At 41.4% G+C, this 27,930-nt stretch overlaps 1 protein-coding gene across 3 annotated transcripts; it reads left to right on the top strand.

Annotated features, from left to right (window-relative positions):
• Positions 1 to 174: 174 nt before the first annotated feature.
• LOC131240686 (increased DNA methylation 1-like) lies at positions 175 to 25,417 on the top strand. 3 transcript variants are annotated; one of them, XM_058239088.1, is made up of 9 exons: positions 176 to 613; positions 1,297 to 5,694; positions 8,543 to 8,666; positions 9,814 to 9,896; positions 14,632 to 14,873; positions 15,072 to 15,158; positions 22,935 to 23,034; positions 23,452 to 23,656; positions 23,757 to 25,417. In XM_058239088.1, the coding sequence occupies exons 2-9, from the start codon at positions 1,486 to 1,488 to the stop codon at positions 24,602 to 24,604; spliced, it is 5,898 nt and encodes a 1,965-aa protein (XP_058095071.1). In that variant the 5' UTR covers positions 176 to 613; positions 1,297 to 1,485; the 3' UTR covers positions 24,605 to 25,417. The 3 variants fall into 3 exon arrangements, with proteins under 3 accessions (XP_058095073.1, XP_058095071.1, XP_058095072.1); XM_058239089.1 differs by having other exon boundaries at positions 1,294 to 5,694; XM_058239090.1 differs by lacking the exon at positions 15,072 to 15,158 and having other exon boundaries at positions 175 to 613.
• Positions 25,418 to 27,930: the final 2,513 nt, after the last annotated feature.

The following is a 27,930-nucleotide window of genomic DNA, read 5'->3' as shown; positions in this document are numbered from 1 at the left end:
ACAAATAAGTGTCCACGAATTAAAGGTCAGGATTATTCAATCGACCAGGTTTTTAGCTGGTGACTCAAAAATTCAGTTGGTCTGATTTGTTTTGTGTTCACATATTTAAGTATCTGCATATCAAGTCTCGTACACATCCAGAGTATCAAATGGCTCCGTTCTTTCTCCCTAATGTCTCATTTTTAGCATAACATGCTAATCCATGCAAGAGGTCGGTCGCTCCATGGAACTTATCCAGGCAAAAATCCGATCTAGGAAACGGTAGTAAAATCAACGATTGAAATCATGTCTACATGTGTGGCCCAACGCAAGATCGTAACTGATTCATGTTTGATTCATACATTCCAATGCACATTAGAGAGGGAGCGAACATTATTTGGCAAAAATCTCCACAGGTCCAAAACCCCCACAGCATATACATAGTATTATTATTATTTTTTTGGTTCTGTACGGTTGGGTTTGGGTTTTGAGTAGGCGATGAAGCCAAAGGAGCCTCCTTTTTACCTTCTGTACCTCTACCTTCGCTCCTTCTCTCCTTCCCAGCTACCGAAACCCAACCCTAACCCTAAACCTGATTTTCTTCCGCTTGGAGAATCCAAGCCCCGTTTCCGAGGTACGTACTGTTCTTCTCTCTTCAAATTCGTCTTTCATTTGCTTAATACTGTGGAATTCGTTGGATCTTTCGTATTTTTATGTGTTAGGGCTTGATTTTGCTCGATTTGCGTTCTGCGCTTTGGGGTCTGGGTAGATTTTTTTCCTTTCAAGGATTTTGTCGGTTTTAGTTTCGAGGATTTGTTCATTTGGGAGGATTTTTGTTGGGAATTTGATGGATTTTATGGGGATAGCTTGCGAGATTGGTATCTTTGGCGTGAATGTAGGAATTGGGGCTTTGAGATTTGGAAAACTGGGTCGTTTTTTCCCTAATAGTTCTGTATTGGGAAGGATTTTGGGGTTTTTGTTGGGAATTTGAGGGGTTCTGTTTTATTTTATTTTCTTTTGGATGGAAAGGTTGGTGTTCTTGTCATGAATGTGATAATTTAAGTTCCTAGCTTTGAAAGAAATGGCGCTTCATTTTTCTTTTTTGAAGAGTAATGCCCCCCTTCCCCCAATTGTTTATGTTGAATTTTGGTTGCGGTTGTTTGGAAGAAATCTAGGATTGTACGAAAAATTTGTTTTTTATGGTTCCAATAAGTTGATTTTTATTTGTGAATGTTCAATAAGAAGAATCTGGGTCAAATCTTCACAATCAAGTTATGTTGTGGGGTTTCTGAATTTGTTTCCTGTCTCTCTTAGCAGCAATGACTGAATGGCATAAACGGGATTCTTTCCTAGATGAGGTCATCAGGGATTTGCTGCTGGACCTGCAACCAACAGATTGTTTGTTTTTCGCTTCATGAAATCCCTCAACGTGGGATTTCACTTCAAATCATTGGGTGAGAAACTCCATCGTTTGTTCGATGTTTGGACACCTTTTTCTGTGAGAAAATGTCAGGGAAAAGATCGAAGTCAAGGAGAGAATTCACAAAGGAAGAGTCGATGAAGGTGTTGTTCGGGGAAGAAATTGCCGGTTTGCATGATGATGGGTTTGAAGGATCAAACAACGAGCGACAGATATTCATGGAAGTTTTCTATGGAAACGAGAAGGGAAATGGAAGTAAGAGGTGTGTTGTTACTGGTGCTATTCATTTCGAAGCAGATGAGAGTAAGCCCTTGAATGCATTGTCCTATGTGAATTGTGAACATTCGAGTCTAACGAGTTTGTCTTCCGTTAAAGAATCTTTAGGAGAGGATGTCGGTGCTGTAAATGAGGGGTTTGGACATGAGAATGTAAAGCGTATAAAGCTATCTGGGGAACTTCCTGACCATGAGAATAGAGAGCCGAGTTATTGTTTGCTTGATGCTCGGAAGGATTTGGTTCAATTGGAATCATCAACGGAACTCGCCTCTGTTGTGGCCGCACCAGGTCTTTACAGCATTGGCGACACAATAGCGTGCCGCTTGGTTGAATCTTCTAGTTTGGGCATTATATCAAGTTGTGTTTTGCTTAAGCATCACGGAGAAATGGATGTTAGCAGTGGGGCAGATAATGCGAAAGCCTCTGATGATATTAAACTAGCAAGGTCAGTTGGAAGAGATGCTGAGGAAATTACCAAGCCGAAAGTCGTCACCTCGCCTGTTTCTCAGGAGAGCTTTGCATCCAGGCATTTGCCACCAGATACAGTTACTGCAGTTGAAGACATGCCTTTTGCTCTTTCTTTTAAAGTTGTCACAGAAGAACCCCGGGATTCCGATCTTTTGAAGTCAGATTCAGTTAATGTGGCCTGGAAGAGGGATTTTATAAAGAAGCTCCGTCCACGTCTTCGTGAACATATCAAACGTATTCTGTTGGCTGCCGGCTGGGAAATTGAATTGCGTCAAAGGAAAAACAGGTTGTCTTATATGGACACAGTTTATATAACACCCACAATGAAGGTTATATGTTCACTACCTTCAGCTTGGAAATCTTGTGGTGATAGCTTGTTTCCTGGTGGAACTTATTCAATGCAGGAAGATAATGGGCGGCAGTGGACGGATGTCAATGTGTTTTGGTGCGACTTATCAGATACCCTAGCATATATTGAAAAAGAGATGCAGAAAAAGAAATCTTCTGTTTCACTGCAGCAAAGATGGAATTTTCTAAATCCTTTTGTGACCATGGTATTCATTGACAAAAAGATTGGTGTTCTGAAAGCGGGGAGGCCGGTGAAAGCTATCGGAGGTGTTTCAGTTGAATTGAACAAGAATCAGGACATGATTTCTCCAATAGAACATATAGATGGGGGCAGAAATCAGCTCATGGAGATGGATGGGGACAGAAATCAGCTTGTGGAAACCTCTTCAGATCAATTGGGCAGCTTAAATGAGGGTTCGGTCCTAGCTCTCGAGTCAGATAGCTTATGTACCCAGGTGGATGCTTGCCTCCACGGCACTCCTATAGTTGCTGAAAGTACAGAGACAGTGGCAGAGGGGATTGAAAATGTTTCTAATCATCGGGATGCCGGTGAAAGGTTCTCTATCTCCTGTGAACGGAATCACAGAAATGAAGATTTTCAATCCATCTGTACATCGGGAAAAACAAATAGGAAGCTTTTTCATGATGGAGATGTATGTGAAAGAAGCCTTAAAAGCCTGGCCAGGAGCATCCAGAATGGTTCGGCTGATGCTACAGATTTGGGTAGCAAGAAGGGGATTTTGTCAGAAAGTGAGCCAAAGAGAACGACCACATCAGCATGTTATTCAGCTGTTGTTGAGGAGTCTCACTCTGAAGACTTGCTTGTGGATGGTGTTTTGGTCAAAGAACCATCAAAATCCCAGGTCATGAAGTTGGCTGGAAGTGCTTCTATGAATAGAACTGTTGATTGCAGAGTAGAAGGAGAACCGACACCCCTCGGTTTGAATGTTGAAATTGATGTGACGGATATGCAAGAGGCAAAGGAACAGACATGTGAAATTATAATACCTACTGAACATAATCAACAATGTAAAAAATCGACAATTCAACTGCAGATGCCATGCTCACATCCCCAGGAGGAGAACTTACCTCATGGAGTGGATGAGAAATGCAACAATAAGGTGCTGACTCATGACAACACACTGGTTACTGTCCAAGGAATTACCATGCTGCCGGAAATGGAGTCTTCTGCTTGTCGGAGTAGCCCCAGCAGAGAGTTTCCTTGTTTCAATCTGGTTGATAAGGTCAAAGTTAATCTCGTTCTTTCAGTCCACCAAGAAGACACCATTTTGTCAGATAGGGAAATGGACTCGGAGGGGTTACAGCCTTCTGAACATCTTGAAGAAGAGACTCGGAGTGTTTTTGAAGCTTCTGCAACAGAGGATGCATCTGCAGCAGCACCAGAAATTGGTTTGATGAAAGAGACACAGAAGAAGTCTAAGAAGAGATCATACATTAAGGCAGTCAAATCATATCACAAGTACAAGAAGGATGTTCTTTTGACACCTAATAAGGTTGGATCACAAAGTTCTAATTTCATAAATTTTGACAGGGGCCAAGAAGTTACTCGTAATTCTAAAAGAAGACAAAAAATATATGGAAGTATGATACCTTCTGGATGCAATGCAAAGTTGGCCATAGGTAGCCATCAATGTGAAGAAGTCATGGTAGAAAAGCAGATACCATTTCTTTTCCTGCATGAGAATTTATGTAATGGAGTGAATGAGAACTGCATGAAAGAGGTGTGTGCTCACGAGAACTCATTTCATACTGCCAAAGGACATGCTGTACAGAAGCAGTCTTCTGTTTATAATGGTAGCTGCCCCAGCAGAAAACTCCTTTCTTTCAATATAGATGGCAAGGATGAAGATGGTCTGGATTTATTGGTCCACCAGAAAAGGCCAATGCAATTGGAAATGGAAACACGCTCAGTGGGCTTGCAGCAGTTTGAGTTTCATGAAGAGGAGCTTGACATTACATTTGAAGCTTCTAAATCTAAGAAAGAGGGCAGCGCGTCTGCAGCAACAACAGAAGTTGGTTCGACAAAAAAGGTACGTAAGAAGTCTAAGAAGATATCGGAAATTAAGGCTCCCAAATCATTCAGTCAGCATAAAAAGGCAGATCTACCCCTCCCTCCGAAGGTCGAATCCCCAAATGTCAATTTCACAAATTTAGATGGAGACTTTGATGACTTTACTCATGGTCATTTAAAGAAAAGTGAGAAATGGTCTATAGGTAGTTGCAGGAATGATAGTCCCAACACATCATCTGTCAGCTCTTCCCAGAATCGACATGTGAGCTCATCCAAATTTAAGAAGTTTCAGCACCAGGGTGATTTCAAAGAATCAGATGACGCAGCAGCTGATTGCAAGAGCCTAACGAAGCTCAGATGCGAGAATAGAACTGATGAAGCTCCTTCGCTTCCTGCAAATGGTGATGAACATGTGGACCCTCGCACAAGCACAAATACTCGCAGGGCAAAAAAATCTGAGCCTATGGACCCTCAATCAAGCAGAAAAATTCCCAAGGAGAAAAAATCTGAACTCCGCCATGAAAATGGTCGAAAGAGATCGCGTCGATGCTTGATTGATGATGATGACCTTTTGATTTCAGCTATCATAAACAAGGATTTCAGCTCCAACAGCAAACATATTCCTCTGAAAAGAAGTAAAGCTCATTCAAAAGTTGCAAGACAGCTCAAGAGTCAAAATGGTAGTTGCAAATTGCTTCTTCGGAATCCTGGGAAAGGGGGAAAGCATTCCATCGATGGAAAGTGGTTCTCCAGTGCAAGAACAGTGCTGGCCTGGTTGCTCGACACAGGTGTTGTGTCTGTGAATGATGTGATCCAGTACCGGAGCCCAAAGGATGGTGCAGTGATAAAAAATGGCCGGATTACGAGGGATGGATTGCTCTGTAAATGCTGCAACAAGAAGCTTTCGGTGTCTGAGTTTAAGGTGCATGCTGGTTTCAAGCTACAACGGCCCTGTTTAAACCTTTTCCTGGAGTCTGGTAGGCCATTCACACTATGTCAGCTTCAGGGTTGGTCTTCTGAATACAAGGCCAGGAAAGGTGTCAGAAGGCAAGTGCAAGTAGATGAGGTGGATCAAAATGATGATACTTGCGGTCTCTGTGGCGATGGCGGGGAGTTGATATGTTGTGATAACTGTCCATCTACTTTTCATCAGTCGTGCTTGTCCACTCAGGTTGTCTTTTCACTAGCATGCACCTTTTTTTATGCATTTTAATATATATATATATATATATATATATATATATATATATATATATATATATATATAAATATATATATATATATATATATATATATATATATATATATATATATATATATATAATTGCTACTGCTGCTTGCTATCAGTTAATTCATGCCTCCAAACAATTCCATTATGTGCCTGTAGATGAATAAAATCTGGAATTCAATTAGTTCAATGGCTAAAGAGTTCAATCTTGTCACATGTAATTTTTCTCACAATATGGCTTTCATAATGATTTAATATCTAGCAAAATAATATGTATACTAAGAGTCTAAGACTTTGGCACTCCCTGCTGGTTTTGTGGGGCATACAATGACAGTGAGAGAAGGGATTGGATTCTTGAACTGAATTCATGGACATGAATTTATTCTCTATTTTACAGCATTAACATTCTGACACATTGGTTTAAACGGGCAATGCGGGGTAGTGTCGGAGGTCCATAGACGGCGAAAATTCAATGTAATGGACTGGGTTTCAAACTCAATTGTTTTTGGCGATTGTTCTCTTTCTTCTATTTCTTGGGATGCTTTGTATTTCTTTTGGCCATTTTGGCCTTCTTTGATTAATAAAATCCTAACCTTTCAAAAAAAGAGAAAAAGAAGACACATTGGAGACCTATTTAGCAAACCTACTGCCTTTCTGATCTCTTAAATAATGGAAAATCAGGGTCTGTTTTCCAACACCAATTTTAGGAACAAATGAGAAACTCAGCTTGATCTGAGCCAAATTAAAAGTCAATATACATATGTGCGTGCTTGCTTGAGTGTAGCAAGTGATGTCAAAAGGGTTTGGTAATTTAGTTTTAATTTTTTATCTTACATTATATGTACTTGCATGATCATATCTACTTAAAATTGTTTTGGTTGATACACATGAGTAGTCTTTAGGCTCAGTAATTGTGCCTGACATGACTGTGAGTTAAATCTATACAACCTCCTGCCACCATCTATCCCTTTTTGGAGGAAAAAAATCTGAAAAATATGAGTATGGAGAAACTTGGTATCTTACCCCATCCATAATGCTTTGGTCATGCATGTGATTTAGTCCTTATGGCTCTGTATTGATGATTTGACCAATATGAGGAATTATATGCTGAATCCTGTTGCGTCTATACAACTCGCCTGTTACATGGGCAATTCATGTTGGTGATGCCAATGTTAGTGAACAGGGCCTGGTCTTTAAGCAATGGTCGTTTGTTACATGGCATGTACTCTGCAAGGACCCTAACTAATCCTTGATAATGTTTGGAACTTCGAACCGATAGGGGTCTTGCTGGCTGAAACTGGTCTGCTTCAATGATCTGCTCATTTGGTGAAGCCTCTCGTTCACCTATGGTGAAACCGAACTGCAGATTGAACTAATGAGAGTGAAAGGTGGCAAATGACAGGTTAAACTAGACGGTCTATATTAAGGTAGTTCAGACATCTGTTCATTAGCATTTAAAAAGTACATCTGTTCATGCTATCTTGGTCAACCATGCCATGCTATAAATAAACAACCCAACATCATACGATCTACAGTCATGCCATGAGCAGCATTAATTTGAAGCACTTGTGGTGCAGTCGAATTATTCATGGGCGTGCCACTGAACATCATATACACATTATGCATTCGCATGCTTTCAAATCACTTATATGATGTGACCAGTGCCATTAGCTTCCGAGTGTGGATGTTAAATAGGCATTAAAGGAATTAGATGTTGTCCAAACATTTGAAATGACATCTATGCAGTCATTTGATGAATGATGTGGAAAACTGGAACTCTGTCATCCAGCAGCTGCTGCATATAGCCATGAACTTGCTCTATATTGAATCATTGATAAGACTCTTAAGAAACGAAGAACTGCCTCATGAAGGTACACATGTCATGAGCATCTTTCTAGTTAATGATGGTTGTGTCTAATAAAAGAAAGTGGGCTCTGAGAAAGAATTTGGCATCCGCAGAAGAGTATTTTGAATTGTGGATGAAAAATAAATTACACCGAGTGACTACTTAAAAAAATGTACACCGAGTGAAAAGTAGTCGTATTTGAATGGTTTTCCATTCTCTTTATTGAAATTGATAGTTCATTATAACACAAGAAAGGCCCAGAATGGCAGAGAAAATACAGCCCACAAGGGAAACCACAGACCCTTACACCCCCATCACATTAGAAGACCTACTCAATTTTTACAAAGTCATCCCTACTATGCCTTGAGATCTCCTATAAGGACCTGGCCCAAGAAGTAATTAGGTCCACTATCACCAATTAGAAGTCCTGTTATTTCTTTCTTTCCAAGCTGGCCACAGAATTGGTGGGAGAGTTGGTTCCAAAGCACATGTTTCAATGGTTCCTCTTGGATGTGCTAAATGCTGATCCGTTGACATGATGAACATGATGCCTTCCCAAACATGGCTTGGTAATGGCAGTGAACATAATATGCTTGAGTCTGGCTGCTGAAATTCCAATTTGTATTGCATGGATGCAGCCTTGCACGCATAGTGGTTACCTTTCGGTATTGTGTTGTTTTATATGTTACTATGAGCAACTGTTTTTTTTGTTGTTGTTGTTGTTGTTGTTGTTGTTATTGGCTTGTTGTTTCTGCTTCACTTCCCTACAAGGGCCTTGGTGTGCTGCATTGGAAACCTTCATGCCAATTATGGTTGTAGTGTTTTAGATCAGTCTGATAATTTTGGGCTTTATGGGGGTGGTTTGTTATGTACATTTTCATTTACTCCTCTATATTGATTTGAATAACATCACCTTTCTTGTCTAATTCTGTATCTTTAATTCAGGAACTCCCTGAAGGCAATTGGTACTGCCCAAACTGCACTTGTGAGATTTGCGGGGATCTGGTCAATGAGAAAGAGACTTCATGTTCCTTGATCGTATTACAGTGCTCACAATGCGAGAACAAATGTAATTGTTTGCCTTTTTAGCTTATTTTTATGACATTCTATATATATATATATAGGGTAGCTTCTTCTTTAAAGTAAAAAAATATATATTTAAATGATAATAGAAAGGAAGGATTTCTTATTTTGATTGGAAATCTCTAAGGTGCACTGGTAGGAATAATAATAATAATAATAATAAATCTCTGAGGTGCAAAAATGGGTCCCATAGGAATGATGGAAAAATGGAGAAATGAGTCAAAAAAATAATAGATAAAAAGTTAGTTGCTCAAAAAAAAAAGAAAAAAGAAGAGATTAAGAAAAGAAGGAAGTTCAATTATATTTATTTCTCTGGGTACAATAATTTTGAAAAGAAGACAAAAGCGCCTCATTTCTCTTTTTCCTGGAACAATGCCACAAATAATATCATTTTCTCATTCATTGTTTACAGGCGAATTTTAGCAATTAGCTTTTCTTAATATTATCTAAACTTAATACTATGAAATGATCAAGATTTTTTATTTTTTATTTTTTTCCATCACCTGTCTAGAAGTAAATAAACATCAATTTGGTAAACTGAAGGAAAATAAACTTGTGTTGTTTTTCTCCGAAGAACAAGTCAAGGAGTCCTGAGCATGGAGCATGGATGCCATAAAATTATTTTTATGGTGTTCAATTTTATGGGGATGGGGGTTGTTTGAAGGGATGATAAAGGCCATAAAAAATGACATTTCTGGATGGACTGGTGTCGGAGAGTTGAATGAAGCAGAAGATAAGGCCTTATCAGAGCATTGGGGATTTTACCTAATTTGAATCCAGGAGACTTATCATGAAAGATGATTCGAGTAATGTTATCTCATGGCCAAATTCCAAGATATCCGAACCCTTGGAGGCTTTTGTATATTTTATCCAGAATTTCTATATAGCTTTAAGGCTAAACATTTCTTTCTATGTCGGTAGAGAAGCAAATACCTTGGCCACCACGTAAGGAGGTTGTTAGTAGGACTTAACACTTTTATCTGGAGCTCATTTCCCTCTCTTTCTTGATGCTTTATATCACTTTTTCTTAATATATCTCATCCACCCCCACCCCTCAATATATCTCGTTAACTATCACAATAAAGAGAAAAAAGAAAAAGTGTTTAACCTGATATTTTTGTTTCTGTTAACAGATCACAAAATGTGCATAAATGAAAACAGTATATATAAAGAAGTGGCCTCTGGTACATGGTTTTGCGGAGGAAACTGTCAAGAGGTATTTGTGCAAAGATTCTTAAGTATCCTGTTTTTCACATTCAGTTTAGACTGGAAGTAGTTTCTTGCTTTAGATAGAGGAAGAGTTGTTTTCTTTTTGAACAGTTAGAGAAAGAAAATTGTTGTCTAGTTTGTTAATGAAAGCATTGTAGAAGCCCGTGGATGGAGACGATTCTATATTTTCTATATAGAGTAGAAAAGAATAAGAGAGTGGTTGTCAAACTGATGGTAACACTGATGGATAGGTTAGTATGCAGATCCAAATATGGTTTCAGTGATGTTTGGGTGGGTGGGGGGTTGTAAGGATGTGCAGGTTGGCTAATAGCAGCCTCAAGGGGGGAATTAGGCGTTTATGGTTTAGCAATTCATTAACTCTGCCAGGTAGCGATTGCACTAGCAACTCCCCAGCCCGGTTAAAGGATGGTTGATGCCAGGTGGGCAGCCAGTTGTTTAACTTTTGCCAAGCTACCATGAGAAATAACTAATAAGCCAATGCTAAATAGGAGGGACAAGGCTAAGATGATGATTGTTTAGCTGTTCACAGTTATCTTCTTTGTCATTGGTGCTGTTGAATTGATAGTGACTTGTATATGATATTGTGATTTTTGACTGCATATGACCTTCACCTTTGCTTGTCTAGCAGCTGTCACAAGGTGGGAATTAAGACGTTTGCTGTTTAGCTGTTCAGAAACTCTGCCTGGCAACGATTGCACCAGCTGCTTCCCAGCCTGGTTAAAGGATGGTTGATGCCAGGCGGGCAGCTGGTTGAACTTTTGCCAAGCTACCACGAGAAATATGCCAACCCCAAGTACGGGGGACTACGATGATGATTGTTTTCAAAGTTATCATCTTTGTCATTGGTGCTGTTGAATTGATAGTCTTGCTGGGTCTCTATCTGATATTGAGACTTTGGATTGCATATGATGTTCCTTTGTGCTCATCAAATATTACACAGAACTAGAGTCTGAATGCGTGATTGGTTTAGCTGTCTTTCTACATTATTATTACTTCAAGTTCAGCCTTGACTGTGTTTTTTTTAAAAAAAAAAAAAAATTTTAAACCTTGGTTGATGAATCAGTGAATCCAGCCTTCATGCTCGAGTTGCATGCATTATGCATATGCAATCATGTAGTTGTTCTTTGTAGATCTATTCTACCCAGAAACTTCAAATTGAGCTCCTTTCCGGTGAATGGAGCTTTGCTTTAAAAGTTAATGCCACACTTGAGAGTTTTGGGTGACACTCTGGAACAAAATGGCTTTTTGGCGACTCATCCCCCTGTCTTGTGTTAGTATGATCAATGTTTCAAGTATCGAAGATATCGGCCGATATATCCCACAATACATCTTGTATCCCAACTGTGCAATACGAAACACAAAAGTAGTCGGATGTATCCCACATGTTCAATCCGGTGAGAATTTTCGATTTTTGATCATTTTTCTCCCTGTAAATCATGTTAAATTACTGTCAAATTGTTACAAAAAACAAGAGAAATCATGGATTGGGAGCTTCATTTTGAGATTTGGAGGAGATGGGCCAAGTCGCAGAAAATGAAAAAATAAAAAATTTCTAATTTCTCGCAAATCAGTTGCAATCTGTGGCCAAACATAAAATCAAACATGCATTTAACCTGATCTAGTGATTCTTCTTTTGCTTTTGAATGTACTGCTTGTGTTTTCACACGTCTTCTTACATTTATAAATTATATGAATAGACTTTGAATATACTTTCATCAATTCATGTAGACAACCCATAGAATAAGACCCCATACAATGAAAACCTATTATGTGCACTTGTTTTTTGTAATATATTGATTTATAAGTGTGTATTGATGTCCTTTTTAACAATTACTAAAGTTTCATTGAAAAATTCGACCAATTTTCTAATGTTTCCCCATGTTTCCAACAACATCAATACATTAAGCAATAGAACTGATATATCCTATGTGATAACCGATACGTATCCATATCCCAAGGGTGCAATATGTAACGTGATATCGATATTTCAAACACTGAGTATGGTATGCCTTGAAAAGTTAATGATGGTTATGATCGTGTACATAGATGACCACATATGTTTGGTTTTACCTTGTGTACCATAATTGAATGTGTAGGAAACCTAAACTATCTTTGATTTTGTGGGTTACAGGGAGAGGTTCCTTCGGTTGTCCTAGGGGAATGTGAATGTAGACACAACGGCTCTTGACAAAGTTGTGTTTCATCGATCTCAGTATACTAAGTTCCATGACCATAGTATTGGGATTGGGCAATCTGTGAAAGGTCTATTGGTTATCTTGTGTGAGGAAACTGATGACGAGTCGGTGCATATACCCTACCCTACATAGGAGTGTGAGTGTTAACAGATGCGAGTTCTTGTGTCTTAGACCTAACTGAGTGCTTAAGTTAGGAGATCACATCGAGTCTATGGTCTCAGAGGCCCATCATGCCTAGTTTGGATTGACTTGATTGTGCACTAGCTTTGACTATTGCTTAGACTTGAAGTCATGGTGGGACTTAATGGTCCTAGTGTTTTGTGCTTTGGCTCACCTTGCAACATGACATTAGTGACTGACATGCGGGTGGTTGGGTGCATGCATTAGGATTCGGTATAAGAAGCCCACATGCTTCCACATGGGATCCACTAGTTACCTTGAGGATCTTATTTGTGGCTTAGATCTTAGTGATCTCCATCATGTGGTTTTTCTAGCTGGGCCCGACAAAAAAGAAGAAGAAGAAAAAGGAGGTTTTGAATATTTAATCGAAGGTTGTTAACTATTGATCTTTTGTTTTAACAGTTAAATGTGTTTTATCGTGCTTAATAGACATCTAATGGTTGAGATCTTGTGGTCTACCTCTCAGGCAAGTATGGGGTTTTGGTCAGTAGTGGCTGCCACTGGACCATTGAGGGATATGGTTAATTTGGATGCATAGATAAGGTAGGTATATAGACTTTTATTGGTGTAGTGTATTACCAAAGTCTATAAGCTTTGTTTCTCCTTATAAATAGATCCACCAGAGAGGGAATAGAGAGCATTAGAGAGCCTTGGACATCCAAGTGAGGGGGAGAGAGAAAAGAAGAAAGAAAAGGAGAGTGAGAGAGTACCGTGCCTCTCTTTCTCTCTCCTCCCTCCACACTTCCACATGTCTTGGGCCCTCCTTGAGCGTCTCTCTATGTGCACAGAGCCCTACCTCACAGTGTTCCCTGCTCTCCTCTATTCTGCAGTAGATTGGGGAGAGTCTTCATACATTGAAAGAGCGGCATCGGATTACATAGCGATTTGACAACCTAAGTCAAACATATCGATTGTTTTTCTTTTCTTTTCAGAAACTTAATGATATCTAGATCGGGATCCTTATTAGGGTTCTATTAAGATTTGGAATGCTTTAGTTGCGTTTCAAAAAATTAAATAACAATCTGCCCCCACCAAAACCTCAGTTTGCCAAAAATGTCTATGTCCTCTCTCTCTCTCTCTCTCTCTCTCTCTTCCAGCTACACTCATTTTATTACTCTCTATCCTTCCAACCTAGAAGCAGCCCTCTTGCTGACTGTTTTTTTTTTTTTTGAAAGATAACAATTTCATTGAAAGAAAGCAAAGAGGTAAGATAACAATTTCATTGAAAGAAAGCAAAGAGGTACGTCAAAATAAAGGAAAAGTATTCCTTGTATAAATCGGGATGATGGGCCTTCCTTCGGTAAGGGGTTGTTTGGGTGCCTTTAATAGTTTAAGTGGTAAATGATTTACAGGTGTAATTTGTAAATCATTTAGAGCCTATCCTGTTTGGCTGTTAGCTGTAAAGAATTTTCAGGTAAATAATTGTCTGTGTTTGGATAGTCGGCAAATCGTTTAAGTTCCATAAATGGAGAGCCAATCTTTGAAAATATAGCTCTAGGCTGTAAATGGAGAGCCTATAAATGAAATCACTGCCTTTTGCCTGTAAATCAAATGGGAAAGCTGTAAATGATTTATAGGCATTTTTCAGCATCCAAACACTGTAAACTATTTACCTGCAAATCATTTACGGTTAGCCCCATTTACAGGCATCCAAACGACCCTTAATTGAATCCCTTGTAGCATTTTACTCTCTCCCAACATTAGCAGAATGAAATGTTTAGCCTAGATGTGAGGTGCAGATCTCATAAAACAGAGAAAAGCTTAATATCTGCCCTCCTTCCCTTGGAGGGTTTTGGTTTGTTGATCCCGAGAGGGAGGGATCCCCCTCCCGTCCAATGCGCTGTTTTAGGTTGTTGGGTTGTTGGCCCAAAGGGACGGAGGGAGGCCTATGCACGGAAACCACACTACCTAGAGACTTTCTTCTTCTTCTTCTTCTTGTTCTTTTTTTTTTTGAATGGTACAAACCAAATATTTTCTTTTATATTTTGAGGCCTAGATGACCCAACCACGAGACATCACCTGTGAAGTTCCTACACAGGCTGCACTTCTCATATGGTATGTTTTCAGATCTTCATGGTTGCCTATTTCATTTCCTGATGGCTTTTGGGCTTGAATCTTTGTGTGTGGTGATCATAGTTAATGCTTTAAAGCATGGGGCATAGAAAATTAATATCTATTAACAAACAACATGTATCTAGCGTAGGGGTTTGGACATTTGTTTTAGAAGTAGATTTCATGGGTTCAAACTCTATTGGGTGTAGTTTTTCTTTGTTTTAGAAAACAGTTGACCAACATCTGTTTATCCTGCGTCTTTCTTCTAGAACAGTGATTTACCAGTTCTTGCAGGTTTACTTAGGTCTACATTCCCGTGTTGGAATCCTAAACCGTATTGTAGATGGTTTTTCCTGGACACTTTTGAGATGCATTCATGGTGACCAAAAGATTCATTCTGCACAAAGATTTGCGCAGATGGCAGAATGCAATACAAAATTAGCTGTGGCACTTAGTATTATGGAGGAGAGCTTTCTCCCCATGGTGGATCCAAGAACGGGCATAGACATGATACCTCATGTTTTATACAACTGGGGGTGAGTAATTTCCTCTGAACTATTCATTTCTTTATTTCTGATCTTTTTGAAGCTGCATTACTGAGTACTTTTTTGTGTGTTCTGCTGGACATCATGTCATGTTTACTGAGCTTGCTGTCAGATTCTTTACTCTTATGCTGTTTCTTTAGAGTTTGACTACTGATGTGGTGTTTTATTGTTTTTATACATGATCCTCAGATCGGATTTCACACGTTTAAATTATCAAGGATTTTACACTGTGGTCTTGGAGAAGGGTGATGAACTTGTTTCTGTAGCATCCATTAGGTACAATACCTTATCCAAGAAAGATTTTCTTTCTTTTGTCTTTTCTTTCCAGGTTGAACGTACTTTATCTCAATGGTTTGGATTTGTTGTCTTCACTAGAAGAACGTATTATCATCTTCCAAAGGAATTTTTATACAGGGTTGAATTTGATGAATTTGGTGGTTGGGAATGATATGGCATACTTTTCAGTAGGGCTGTCAATGGGCCAGGCTGGCCTGTCGGGCCTGTCCCATCATGGACCAGGCTTTGGTTTATAAATCAGGGCCGTGTCCAGGCCTGGAACTCTTATCCTGTTTATTAATCAGGCTGGGATCGGGCTGACTTCTAGAGCCTGTAGGCATGGCCCGTCAGAGATTTACAACCTCTATGTTATAGGGGTGTTTTTGTAATTTGATAACATACGTAGCATGAAATTCTAACACCTCTTCTGTCACACCCCCCTTGTGCCCCCTCCCTCTCTCCTTCGACAGCGAGGGTGGCCTCCTTCCCTCTCCCTCTCTACAACGACAGTGATGATACAATGCTCACCTCCCTCCCTCTCTCTACCAATCTTTTTTTTTTTTTGAAGAGTCACATGATGCATTAAAAGGAAAGAAATATACAAGGCAGATTGCCTGCGCCGCCAAGGAGGCTACACAGACTATTAGGAAAATAAGAACTGCAGATTAAAATCCTTAAGCTTGTCTACGTTAACTGCCCATTCTACAATTAACAGTCTAGCTCTCTCAGCGACATATTCAACTGGATTGGAAATTCCATTGAAACATCTGCCATTTCTTTCTTCCCAAACTGCCCACCAGACAGCAAGCAGCGACATTCTCTATAGCAGCAACTTTTTCTTCTCAAGAGTGATACTGTGCCAAGCCCTTAGAAATCTTCCTGCTGAAGTTGGGGCTGCCCAATTCATTTCGAAACGAGATAGCCAGATAGGATATCCTTCCAGATGTGGTTGATGAAGGGACAGTGAATGAATAAATGGTTAACCGTTTCCTCATTAGCCATACAGCATAGGCAAATGTTAGTGATAATCATCCCTATTTTCCTTAGGTTATCAATCGTAAGAACTCTGTTCATTCCAACGAACCGAGTGAATCCCACAATCTTGGGGGGAGCTTTGTACTTCCAACTTTTGTTGGTGAAGATCTCCTCCCTTGCCCACTCCTTTGTCAATGCACCTGTAGAACGATTTAACCGAGAACTTTCCTGATTTATGATTGTTCCAAACCAACTTACCTGCACTTTCTGGGTCAATCTTGGCTTCTTGAGTATAGTTTAGAAGAGCCATCTACTCATCAACCTCGTTATCACGAAGATTTCTCCTGCACTCCACATTCCACACTAGTACACCCCCGGTCACAACATAAGAGTCAGCTACTGAGGCTTCCCGGTTAACCACAATGCGATAAATGCGCTGGAATTTATCTTTTAACGCTCCATCCCCCAACCACTTATCAGACCAAAAACTGATCTTGTCTCCTTTCCCAACTGAGAAACTGATTTCTTTAAGAACTTCATCTTTTATGGCTAGTACTCCTTTCCACACCGCTGAAGGTCTGGACCGAGATGCAGATTTGGTCCACCAACCACCCTTAGAACACCCGTACTTACTCTTAATAACAGAATTCCACAAGCTACCATCCTCCGATCCCAATCTCCAATGCCACTTTCCAAGAAGAGCCCTATTCATTGTTTTAAGGTCTTTGATGCCGGCTCCTCCATCTTGGAAGTGTTTGCAAACATCGTTCCACTTTAGAAGATGAAACTTCTTTTTAACTTCCCTTCCGTGCCACAGAAAGTTCCTCCTTAGCTTTTCCAGTTTTTGAAGAATCGGACCCGGGCATTTTTAGAGAGACATAAAATACAATGGAAGGTTCGAGAGGGCTGCCTTTATGAGAGTGATTCTTTTGCCTAGAGAGAGGTATCTGCATTTCCATCTAGCAAGATAAGTATTGAATTTGGAGATTACCTTTTCCCACATGTGTAACGGAGGTTTTCCAATGCAGAGGGGAAGGCCCACGAAAGTAGTCGGAAGGGAACCCGTCACACAATCAAATAAAGTCGTAAACTTTAGAAGCTCTTCGTTCTCTGTGTTTATGCCGAACATCTTTGATTTAGTCATATTCACCTTGAGCCCCGATACTACCTCGAAACACCGGATAATCGTACGCAGGTTGAAGACTTTTTCTTCCTCAGCCTTGCTAAATAGAAGGATATCGTCGGCGAACTGCACGTGAGATAGCGGCGCATCCATACCTTCCACATTGATTCCGCCAATGATGCCTTGAGCCTAGCCATTATTACGCATTTTCGATAGAGCTTCCACCACTATCAAAAACAGGAAAGGCGATAGGGGATCCCCCTGCCTCAGCCCCCTATTGCTTTTGAAAAAGCCTGTAGGGGAGCCGTTAATGAGGATAGAGAAGAAAGCTGACCCCATACATTCCCCTATCCATTGCCTCCACCTCTTTCCAAAACCCATCCGTTGAAGCATGTATAGTAAAAATCTCTAATCAACGTGGTCATAAGCTTTTCGATGTCCACTTTACATAGGATCCCTTTACGCTTTGATCTATGGCTTGAGTCCACACATTCATTGGCGATAAGAGCACTATTTACAATATGTCTTCCTGGTATAAAAGCACTCTGATTATGAGAGATGATCTTCCCTAACACCTCTTTCAATCTAGTAGCTAAGACTTTTGCCAGGATTTTGTAAGGGCTACCAATTAAACTGAAGGGACGAAAGTCTTTTAGCGATTCTGCACCTGAAGATTTTGGAATAAGAGTGATGAATGAGGCGCCTAACTCTTTCGATATGCGGCTTCTAACAAAAAATTCAAGCATGTAGTCCATAATGTCTTCCTTTAGAACTTCCCAAAAGGATTGGAAGAAAGCTATAGGAAAACCGTCAGGACCAGGGGCCTTTTCACCTCCAAGATCTTCAATGGCCCCTTTCACTTCCTCCACAGTTATTGGAACCTCTAGCCCAGATACTTCTTCCTCAGATAATCTGTTGAATTGCAATAAGTCAAGGTGTGGTTTGTTCCACTCCTTGCCCCTGAGGAGGTCATTGAAATACCGTATAACCTCTTCTGAAATGATATGTTGATCCTCTGTTCTCTGCCCATTCACCATTAAACTGACAATTTTGTTTCTTCTGGCTCTTGCGCTAGCTATGGAGTGGAAGAAATGAGTGTTTTTGTCGCCTTCTTTAATCCACCTAGCTCTTGATTTTTGTCTCCATGATATTTTGTCCTCCAGAATCCTAGCAGAATACTTTTGGATGAGCTGCATTTTTTTTATCGACCGCTCAACAGACGTCAGATCATTGGCCCCATCCTTATCCATCGCAAGAATCTCGGATAATATCTCCTCTGTCTCTATTTCCCTTTGATGAAGCACTGAATTTTTCCATTCTTTTATCTTTAACTTTAGGAGCTTCAATTTTCTGTAAAGCCTGTATCCGGTGAACCCCTCTACTTTGAACTCACGCCACCATTCTATTATAAGCTGTTGAAACCTGTCAATTTTTAGCCAGGTGATGTCAAACCTGAAACGTTTTGGGCCCCAGTTCTTTTCTTCAACGGAGAGGAAGATCAGGCTATGGTCTGAGGTGGGTCTGGGAAGAATAGACTGCGTTACGGAGGGGAAAGCTTCAGACCATTCATTTGAAATAAGAAATTGATCAAGTCTGGATCTGGTTGGATTCGCTTTCTCATTCGTCCATGTAAATTCCGCACCTAGCAGAGGAAGATTAATCAGTTCCTACTCTTCAATCCAGCTAGAGAATGCAGACATACCTGAGGAATTTTTTGTGCCATTAGATTTCTCAACTACGTACTGCACTATGTTGAAATCTCCACCTATGCACCAAGGGCCTGCAAATTTTTTTCTGTTATCTTTCAGTTCCTCCCAGAAGCCCTTTCTCTTGCCTTCTTCATTAGGGTCGTACACCGAAGAGATGAGGCATGTGAAATCAGATGCAAAATCTTTTAGAATAACCAAAACAGAATACTCTCCTCTCCAGGAATCCAGAAGGGTCCACCCCGATGTCTTCCACGCTATCAGAATTCCTCCTGCTAAACCATTGGCATCTAAGGACTCCCATGAGACGTCTGCTGCTCTCCAGATAGAGCCTATCGGTCTGTCACTGATAGCTTACACCTTTGTTTCTTGAAGACAGATGATATCTGTTTTACTTCTACCACACACATCCTTTATGATTCTTCTCTTTTTCTTTGACCCCACGCCTCTCACATTGACAGAATCTTCATATGGAAACATTGCCCTGATCCTCCTGAATCCTGATTATCGCTGAAGATCCTCCTGACTTGTCTATTTGATGCGAATGGCCTCACGTTTTGTTTCTCTTGTGTTCCCTACTATTCTTTGACGTGGAAGGTGTGTTCGATGTTAGAGGTCTTACCGACTCTCCACACAGTGAAAGAGGGCAATAAAATCTTCAGGGTCGTCTCCGAATGAAAGCCCAATCGACCTTCCGACGTGTCCCATGGCTTCTTTGATCCATTTCTTCTTTTGGATGACTCCTATTATCTTCGCTTGCTGGTTTTCGACTTCTCCATCCTTCCCCTATTGATTTCCCATTTTGACCTGAAGAGGTTTTGCTGATATAACCGCATCTCCCATGTCTTCGCTGAACAGCCCTGATAAGTCTTTAATTGAATCAGAGTCCCGGTTGTAGAACGTTCTTGGCGTCATGCAATCAGGGGTCTTTGCACAATCTAACTACCATGGAAGTAGGTCTGTGCCTGTCGCGAAGAAGGGTTCTTCATTGTCGGTGGAATCTGCAGCCTCGACAAATGAAGTCGCACATGTCACGGCTGTCGCACTTTGAAATTCTTCTCAGCGTTGGAGCGAGGTGTTCTTATTGAACTGAGTCGAGGGGGTAGGGAGGCACGCACCTGATTGAAGGCGCACATTGGAGTCGGTTATGTGAGGAGTTGTATTTGGATCTGCGGGTGTCGACGGGTAGGGCTGAATTGCCGGGTCCAGGACTGACATCGAGTTTGGATGTAACAATGGCTCTGATGGACTCGTTGGGTCTGGAGTCATAACCGGGTCTGACTTCGTTGGATCTGATTTTGTCGTCGGATATGGAAGAGTCATCGAGTCTGAGCCTATTATCGGATTTGGGTCCATACATTACCCGATTGGCGTCTTTTCCTGCTTCCGTTCGGTGACGTGTCTCCAGCAATAACGTGTGAGGAAAGTTGTCAATAGTTGGAGCCAGGGATCTACCTCTATTGTTTCACGTGGACGGCTGGGAGAAAAGTTGAGGAGCTCGAGATGCTGGCATGATATCCTCCAAAGATATCGTGCCAGATGTCGCGTAGATGGTATGGAAGTGTGCTCTGTCATGATGAGAAGACCCTTCTGCCTGACGGTTTGCTTTTCCTGCTTCTGGTACTCCAGCGCCGTATGGGTTTGGTGCTCCTCCTTCCAACTCTAGTTCTGCGACGAAGTTGGTTGCATTAACTCCCTTTCTCTGACCCTCCACAGATCTCGCCAACGAGGAGAAATAGAGTTTGGATTCTCTTTCTGGACGGGAAGATATAATGTCCTGTCTTCTACAAGAACTTGGATATGTACTAGGATAACTTCACCTTTCCTCTTGCTGACTCTAACCTTGATCACCCCCAACTCCTCACCAAGCTTCGTTTTAGGGTCCAGTTCTATCAACCTTCCTAGACATGAAGCTGCTGATATAAAAAACTCTTCGTACCAGAGTTCCAAGGGAATGGACCATACAAGCATCCGGGATTCTTCCATGCCGAATAGGGAAAACTTGTTCCAACTGATGATTTTCTTCATCGGACCTTCTTTGTGTAACGATCTTGCCATGATCAACATGTTCTGGTTGACGTCTGGACTGGTTTTGATCCATAGTTCATTGTACCCGATTGGCTTTATAGTATACTAGTACCTCGTTATCCTACAGCAACCTTCTATCCATTCCTTCACTTGATTAATCGAGGCTCCTTCCTTTACCATCACTACCATGGAGCTCTGCATTTCCCGTGCTTGTTTATCAAATGACTCTTTTTTAATGTGCACCATATAATCTTTCCCATCCTTTACTTCTTCTCCGCCTTTCTTTACGTCTTCTTTAGATCCAGTATGAAGTGGAGGTTGTGGAAGTCTTTCTCCCTTTGTTTGCAGGAGCACTTCCTTGTAGGACTGCGAGTCGCCAGATCGAGATCAAAAGTCATTGTATTGGAGACCTGTCTCTGTAGGAGTGTTGCCCTTCCATGGGGGAGATGCTCCCCTGGTGATTTGCTTTTTTATTCTGGGCTGAATCTCGCCCTTTGCACTAACAGCTTAACTCCATCGAAGCTTTCCCCGTGTAGCATTTCAACCGCCCTTGACAGTTCTTCTTCTGAACTCATCTTGACAAGAGCAAAACTCCTATGTTTACCTGTAGACTTTTACTTTGGAATCACGACGTCCATAACTGCCCCAGCTCTTCTGAAGACTCGTGAGAAATTTACTGGTAACCATCCATCGGGAAAGCCTTTGACGAACAAGGTTGGAAACTGCGATCTTCTGCTGTTGTAGCAAGCGTGGTTCGTTGTCGCCATCTTCCTACTTTTGACCAGTTGCCATCCGCCGTTACCGTTGTTGCCGTCCTTGCCGTTGCTGTCCTTGCCGTCCTTTCCGTTCAGGTCGTTGCAGGAGTAATACAACCTTTGAAAAAGCTCAGGAGCAAAGTCAATCTCATGATTTCCGGCAGTCCATATCCAGGGCTGATATGCAACACTTCTCCTGACAAACCTAAACCACCAATCTTACCCACCTAAACCATAGATCCGATGTTAAATCAACCATAGATGGGGATGCCCCAATTATTATGGAGATTGGATGTTTGGTTTGTTTTTATTGAACACGATCTAGTGTTTCTTCTCAACCACCCATTTGTAGGACAATAATCAAAGGTTATAATCTTCCAATCTAAAAGAATTTAGAGAGATCCTCTCTTGATAGTGGTGTTGATCTGATGATTCGGATCAACAGTTTGGATCACCAAGCCATCGTCCTAACTGTACAAAATCTCACCCCCTTCAATTTTCTGAGGAAAAAATTTGGCTGGTCCCTTGGCGGGCTCAGGCCTGTCTAGATTTTGACTAAGACGGGCATGGGCTTCGTTTTGTGGACTGGGCATGGGAAGACACTGGCCCGGCCCATGCACGTCCTGTTGACAGTCCTACCTGTCAGTTCAAGATATTCACTTCCAATCTTGAAACTGCATTGAATTCTTCAATATGTTTATATCATGTTGCATCATCAATCGTAATTACTAATTACTGGTTTGGCTTGCTTGGAATCAGGAGTGGGTGTTGATTATAAGTTTCAACTAAAAATGCATTCTAGAACTAGACATGGAACCGAGCATGTGGGTTTCACAAGTTCTTTATTAATCTGCAGTACTTTTGACATGAAGCAGTTGCCTCCTGAGGGTGGTATTTCTGACCTGTGTGGCAGTGGGGAACTTGAAATAATATATTGATCATCACAGCTTATATTTGGGCCATTATCTATCTGGGAAAAATCTTTATAGAAAGAAAACTAGAACCTTTGTTTAATGGTCTTGTTCTGGTCTCTCTTCCTTGGGAAGTGTGCACATCTGCAAACTCCAATCTATCTTTCATCATCATCATCTAGTGCTGGCTTCCCTTCACACTTCATGCAACTATATTCCTGCAAAGTGGTAGAATTTGGTTGCACTCGTGATTCAGAAAGAAACCTTTTGTTGTGCAGGGTGCATGGAGTTACATTGGCAGAGATGCCACTTATTGCCACTTGTAGTGAACATCGGCGCCAAGGGATGTGTCGACGCCTTATGAATGCAATTGAAGAGGTACTTGGATTGCAAACAATATTTGCGTTTTATTTTTTTGCCTGTTCTGTAATGGGTTTGAGGTGAAAAATGTCTGACCAAAATGACGACGGAAGCTAAAAGCATATGCCATGCTGCTGCCCATGCTGCATTCATCTTCTTTAGGTCACAGGGATTAGCCTTGAAGAACCAGCCTTAACCCTCTGTTGTAAGGTGCGATTTCGGGCATTTGCACCTTCACCAATGGAAGGTGCCCTGAGGCACACCTCGGGATGCTGTTGAGTTTTGGCTCTCAGCCTGTCACGGTTTATGCATGTTTGTTTGATTTATTCATGTTATATTCCAAACCCTGCAAACTTTCTTCATCCTTATGGTTCAAGGTATTTTAATTCATATATCATTATGGGTTTATTCATTTATTTGCATTTTATGTTGTAGATGTTAAAATCTTTCAAGGTCGAAATGCTGGTAATCACTGCAATCCCGACTTTAGTGGAGACATGGACATCAGGTTTTGGCTTTAAAGCCATGAGTGATAAAGAGAAGAAACAATTAACTCGCATGAATTTGATGATGTTCCCTGGAACAACATTGCTCAAAAAGACCTTGTGCAGAATAGAAACTATGGAAACTGAAGAAGCAGGTGAGTGGTTTCCTGTTCTGTTGGGTCCACCATATTATTGTTTTTTCTTCTCTTTTCTAGATTTTCTTGTGATATCCTGAAGTTATTTTACATAATGCAGGACTGGATGCTGGATTGTCCTTGATAACAGATGCTTCAAGGGAAGTTGGTGTTTGCGATGAAAATACCGTTCTTGACCCTGGGCCACAATCTGTTGGAATTGACCTGGAAGCAAATCATGTGCTCCAGAACTGCAGGGCTCTGCCATTAGAAGAAGAACAACGGCATAGTCAGCCAAAACATTTTATGGAGTTGTATGCTAGCGAACCTGCTTCAACACTTGCAGAAAGCAATCGCGGAGATGCTTCTAACATTGATTGTTGCAGTGCAGGGATAGAAAACCTGGACACATGTGATGGCAGTAGGCTTGTTTCCACTTGGCAAGTTGCTAGTGAGACGTCACTTGGTAATGCTGTGGGTGCAGAAATTCATGCCGACCCAAGGTCCAACAATTCCCACAAAACAAGATTGGATTGCGAAGTTGCAGCATTGGGAAACATGGACTTTCTTGCTAAGGTGAGTAAAGCAAATTGCATGAGAAACCAGGAAAGTATAGGCTGCTTTTCTGATTCCTTGTGTACAAGGGAGAATGGAGATGGCGGTGGAGCTGAAGAAAAAGATGGTATTACTGGAACACGTGATGCAAGAAAGACTATGATATCATCAGAAGGGGAAAATGGAAGCTACCCTCTCCTGAGATCGGTGGAGAAAGGAGAGGATCCTCTGATGCTAGCCCCCAACTCAAACATGCAGAATCATGGAGAGCTCGGTATGGAACATCATTGTCAAGCATCTTCGCTGAAGGTTTCTAAAGCAGCAGCTTGTTTGGAGGGGGGAGCTACTTTCCATTCAGGTTGTCAGCTTGTCAGTGGCATCCCAGGCAATGGGAGTTTTGCTCAGCAAGATTGACCTGACAGGAAATTCCAGGACTGGTTATGAGTGGTCTTGGTCTTTTCAAACAAAAAAGCGGTTGTTTCTGTGAATGGAAGTTCAATGGTTTACAAATTTCCTGTGGAAGCCAAATGGGATTTGGAAATCCAGCTGCCAATGGAAGAAAGTCTCAGACCCAACGTCACAAACATGTTCATTATGGTCCACCCTGCAGTAAACCACTTTCGCTGGATTGTTTGAGTTTTGGAACATTGACGGTATGAGTCAAACTATTGACTTAGCTGTTGTTAGAGGTGAGAAGGTGGAATGCGGACGTCTAACTCAGACAAATAGTACTGTTTCTCTTCTGGTATTCACTTTCAAGCCGCCACTGAAACTTTGATGCAGACATCGGCTGGTGTCTGGTGTATCATGACTTCAGTGGTTGTTCTTTCTGGCTTCTTGGGGGGGGTGGGGTAGTGGAAGTTGTACAGGTGTTGCTGAGAAAATTCTTGCACAGTCCAAACCGTCGGTCTCCAAGGTCATGTTTTGGTCATTTGGAGATAAATTCGGTGTTGTGGAGGAAGCTGGCTTTGTGATCCATGGATGGCGGCTGTCGATGGCTGTAGATTAGGTGACAGGTCCCACATTTTGAAGACAGTTGCTAGAGAACCGAGTCGACTGATGGGGACGGTTCTTGTAAATTTCCGTACCATAGAGTGCTGAATGAAGAGATCTCCAGTTAGGCATTTCAAAGGAGATCTTTGGCGCACTCACCTGTTCCACTGCGAATTTGCATCAATCTGGTACAATGTAAAGCATTTTGTCGGTGAAAGGAAATGATTTCACGCAGATGATGGCTTTTGTAATGCCACGGAGCACTGTGGCCTTTGTGTCTGGTGTAGGGATCTTCCCTTATGATTATAGGGAGACTGAGCATCAGCAAACATACAGTTCACTGTACATGTGAGGCCCATGGCTCGGTGATCCAGAATGTTGATCTAATGCGCCTCAACGAGGATGTGAGATGTGGAATGCATCTACTAGATTGAATATCCGTACCTTAGATCTTTGGCCTTTCCTTGTCCATTTGATGTATTGTCCTTTCTTAATTGTCTATTTGCAAGGCACTGATTGAAAGGTTAGGATAATCCAATACGGGAGATAGTTTTTCAATGGCATCTTCCTTCCAACTGCCGGCCAGTCAGATCGAGTCTGGATCACCAAAGCTTGCTCTCCATATTTCTGGAACTGAAAAGTGTTTGCTGAGGCCAAGCTTCCTGTGAGCTCATCGATTGGAGATTTATATAAGACACTCAACAGCGGATTGTGATCCACTGATCACCTATGGGGGAGGTACAAGAACTTGCGATTCCCTACTATGTTTCCTGCCAGCATTCACTTCTGTAGGACATCAGTGCCACCTGGAAAAATAAAATCAGGGTGGTCCGATCTTCAAGGGGCCACGCTGTTGGAAATAATGGACTGCCAACTGTTCGACTTGACAATATGGGTTTGGCCCACTTGGTAAGTGGATCAGCCATGTTTTTTGAGAAAGTGATCCTCGTTAGGGCTGAAAGTCAGGTTGGTGCTCAACCCTAGCCCAACCCAATGATCTTATACCTCAACCCTAACCCAACCCAACCCAACCTCCGGTTGGGTATTCTCAACCCAAGCCCAACCCAAGCGGGCTTGGTCAGGTTGGTTGGGTGGTTGCATGCCAATATTTCCGTTATTATGTTGGTCTATTATATTTCAATTCATGTCTTTTTTTTTTTTTTTTTAATAATTATATATGTAGTTATGATTTTATTAATTATATACAATACACTTCTTTCTTTTTCTTTTTTTTTTTTCCTGTAGTTATGATTTTATTAATTATATATGTAGTTATTTATCATAAAGAACATTTTTTCTAAACAAACAAGCTAAAATATAGCACAACTACTCCTTTAAAAGTCATGTTGTGTAGCATGCAATCTATTTGGGATAGAGAAATCCTGTGTATCTTGATAGCTTGTGTCATCGGAAATGACATGGACCAATGAGACCCGACGACACTTGAATTTCCTATCCCTTTAACATGGATGATCCATGCTCAATTATAATTTATAATGACTTATATTGTGATTGGGTTCAGGTTAGGTCAGGCAACCCGAGACCGTAACCCGAGGCCAACCTAAGTTTCATTGGGTTGGTGTTTATATAGCCCAAGCCCGACACCGAACCTTATATATCCTGCCCAAGCCCAACCCAATGTCGGGTTGAACCCGCCGGACTTTCAGCCCTAATCCTCATAGTGGGCTGTATTGTTTTTATGGTACTGATTTCCTAAACAGGTGGCATGTTGGCGGGAAAGATGTCACTGTGCCACAACTGGTGGTACAGTTGCCTGTGGGTGATCTCTTTTTCCGGACCTCTCCTGCTGTTGCTGCTGTGGCTGGATCCTACTGCAGATTTTCCGTAGCTCGTTGAATGTGAACGACGGGGGTCTGTCTTTTTACTACTAATGGTACATAGCCTGTTGAATGTGAGCCTTTGGTCAGTCTTTTTGTCCACCAGATTACGGCCCTCCAAAGTTGCTGCTTTGTTCCATACGCAACGGATCCCATTGTTTGAAACAAGTTCCTTCCATTCCAACCCAGATTCCTTGCAAGGGGAAGGTCTCACCTACAACTAGTCGTAAAAGCAACCTTTTGAGGTGTGGGGCCCACTCTGGTGTATAGTGCAAGTATGGCATCCAACCGGTCCGACATGGTTGCCCCACAATGAGAATGGGATACCCTTATTCAAACATCTAGTGGGCCATCATGTGAATTTTGAGGTTTTTGTGTGGTTGTCCACGTGGCCCAGATGAAGATTGGATTGGCATGATTTTTGGGCCATCCTATTTTTGAAATGGGACAACCCTGTTGGATGGATTGGATGACATGAATGCACCAGTGGGTGCACACGCGGCTAATTGCACGTTTTTTTAGTCGACAAGAAGTTGCGTGGGAGGCCTTCCCCCTGAGAGATGCTTTGACCTTGAAAGTACAGCGCATTCTGGAATTTGTCCGTAAAACGGATTCTGCATTAAGCTGATCCTGTGCTCACCAGAAGGATATAACGAATCCTCTGGCTTCAGATGGAGCTGAATCTAGCAGACTATCAGCTACTTGCAGAAATTAATACCGGCCAAATGAATTTTCCAAGCAATAATACATGAATACACAGGCAAATAACCCAACCATCAGGTGAGTCGAATTTTCATGAGATCCACTCCATCCATCAGGTACCCTGCCTCATGTTTACCATGCATCCCAAAGATCAGGATGATCTGGTACTCAGGTAGGCCACACCATAGGAAAAAGTTGGGATGGGGC

The sequence above is a fragment of the Magnolia sinica genome, chromosome 3, assembly GCF_029962835.1.
Source record: "Magnolia sinica isolate HGM2019 chromosome 3, MsV1, whole genome shotgun sequence".
Lineage (NCBI taxonomy): Eukaryota > Viridiplantae > Streptophyta > Magnoliopsida > Magnoliales > Magnoliaceae > Magnolia > Magnolia sinica.
Note: the sequence above shows the minus strand (reverse complement) of the source record. Positions and strands in the feature narration are given on the sequence as shown.

What these genes read in the sequence shown, in the direction of transcription:
- LOC131240686 (XM_058239088.1), top strand. Translation starts at nt 1,486, where the DNA reads ATGTCAGGGAAAAGATCGAAGTCAAGGAGAGAATTCACAAAGGAAGAG. An exon ending in GCGGAGGAAACTGTCAAGAG is followed by an intron (nt 9,897 to 14,631) that starts GTATTTGTGCAA and finishes CAGTTCTTGCAG; the next exon opens with GTTTACTTAGGTCTACATTC. An exon ending in TTATGAATGCAATTGAAGAG is followed by an intron (nt 23,035 to 23,451) that starts GTACTTGGATTG and finishes TTTATGTTGTAG; the next exon opens with ATGTTAAAATCTTTCAAGGT.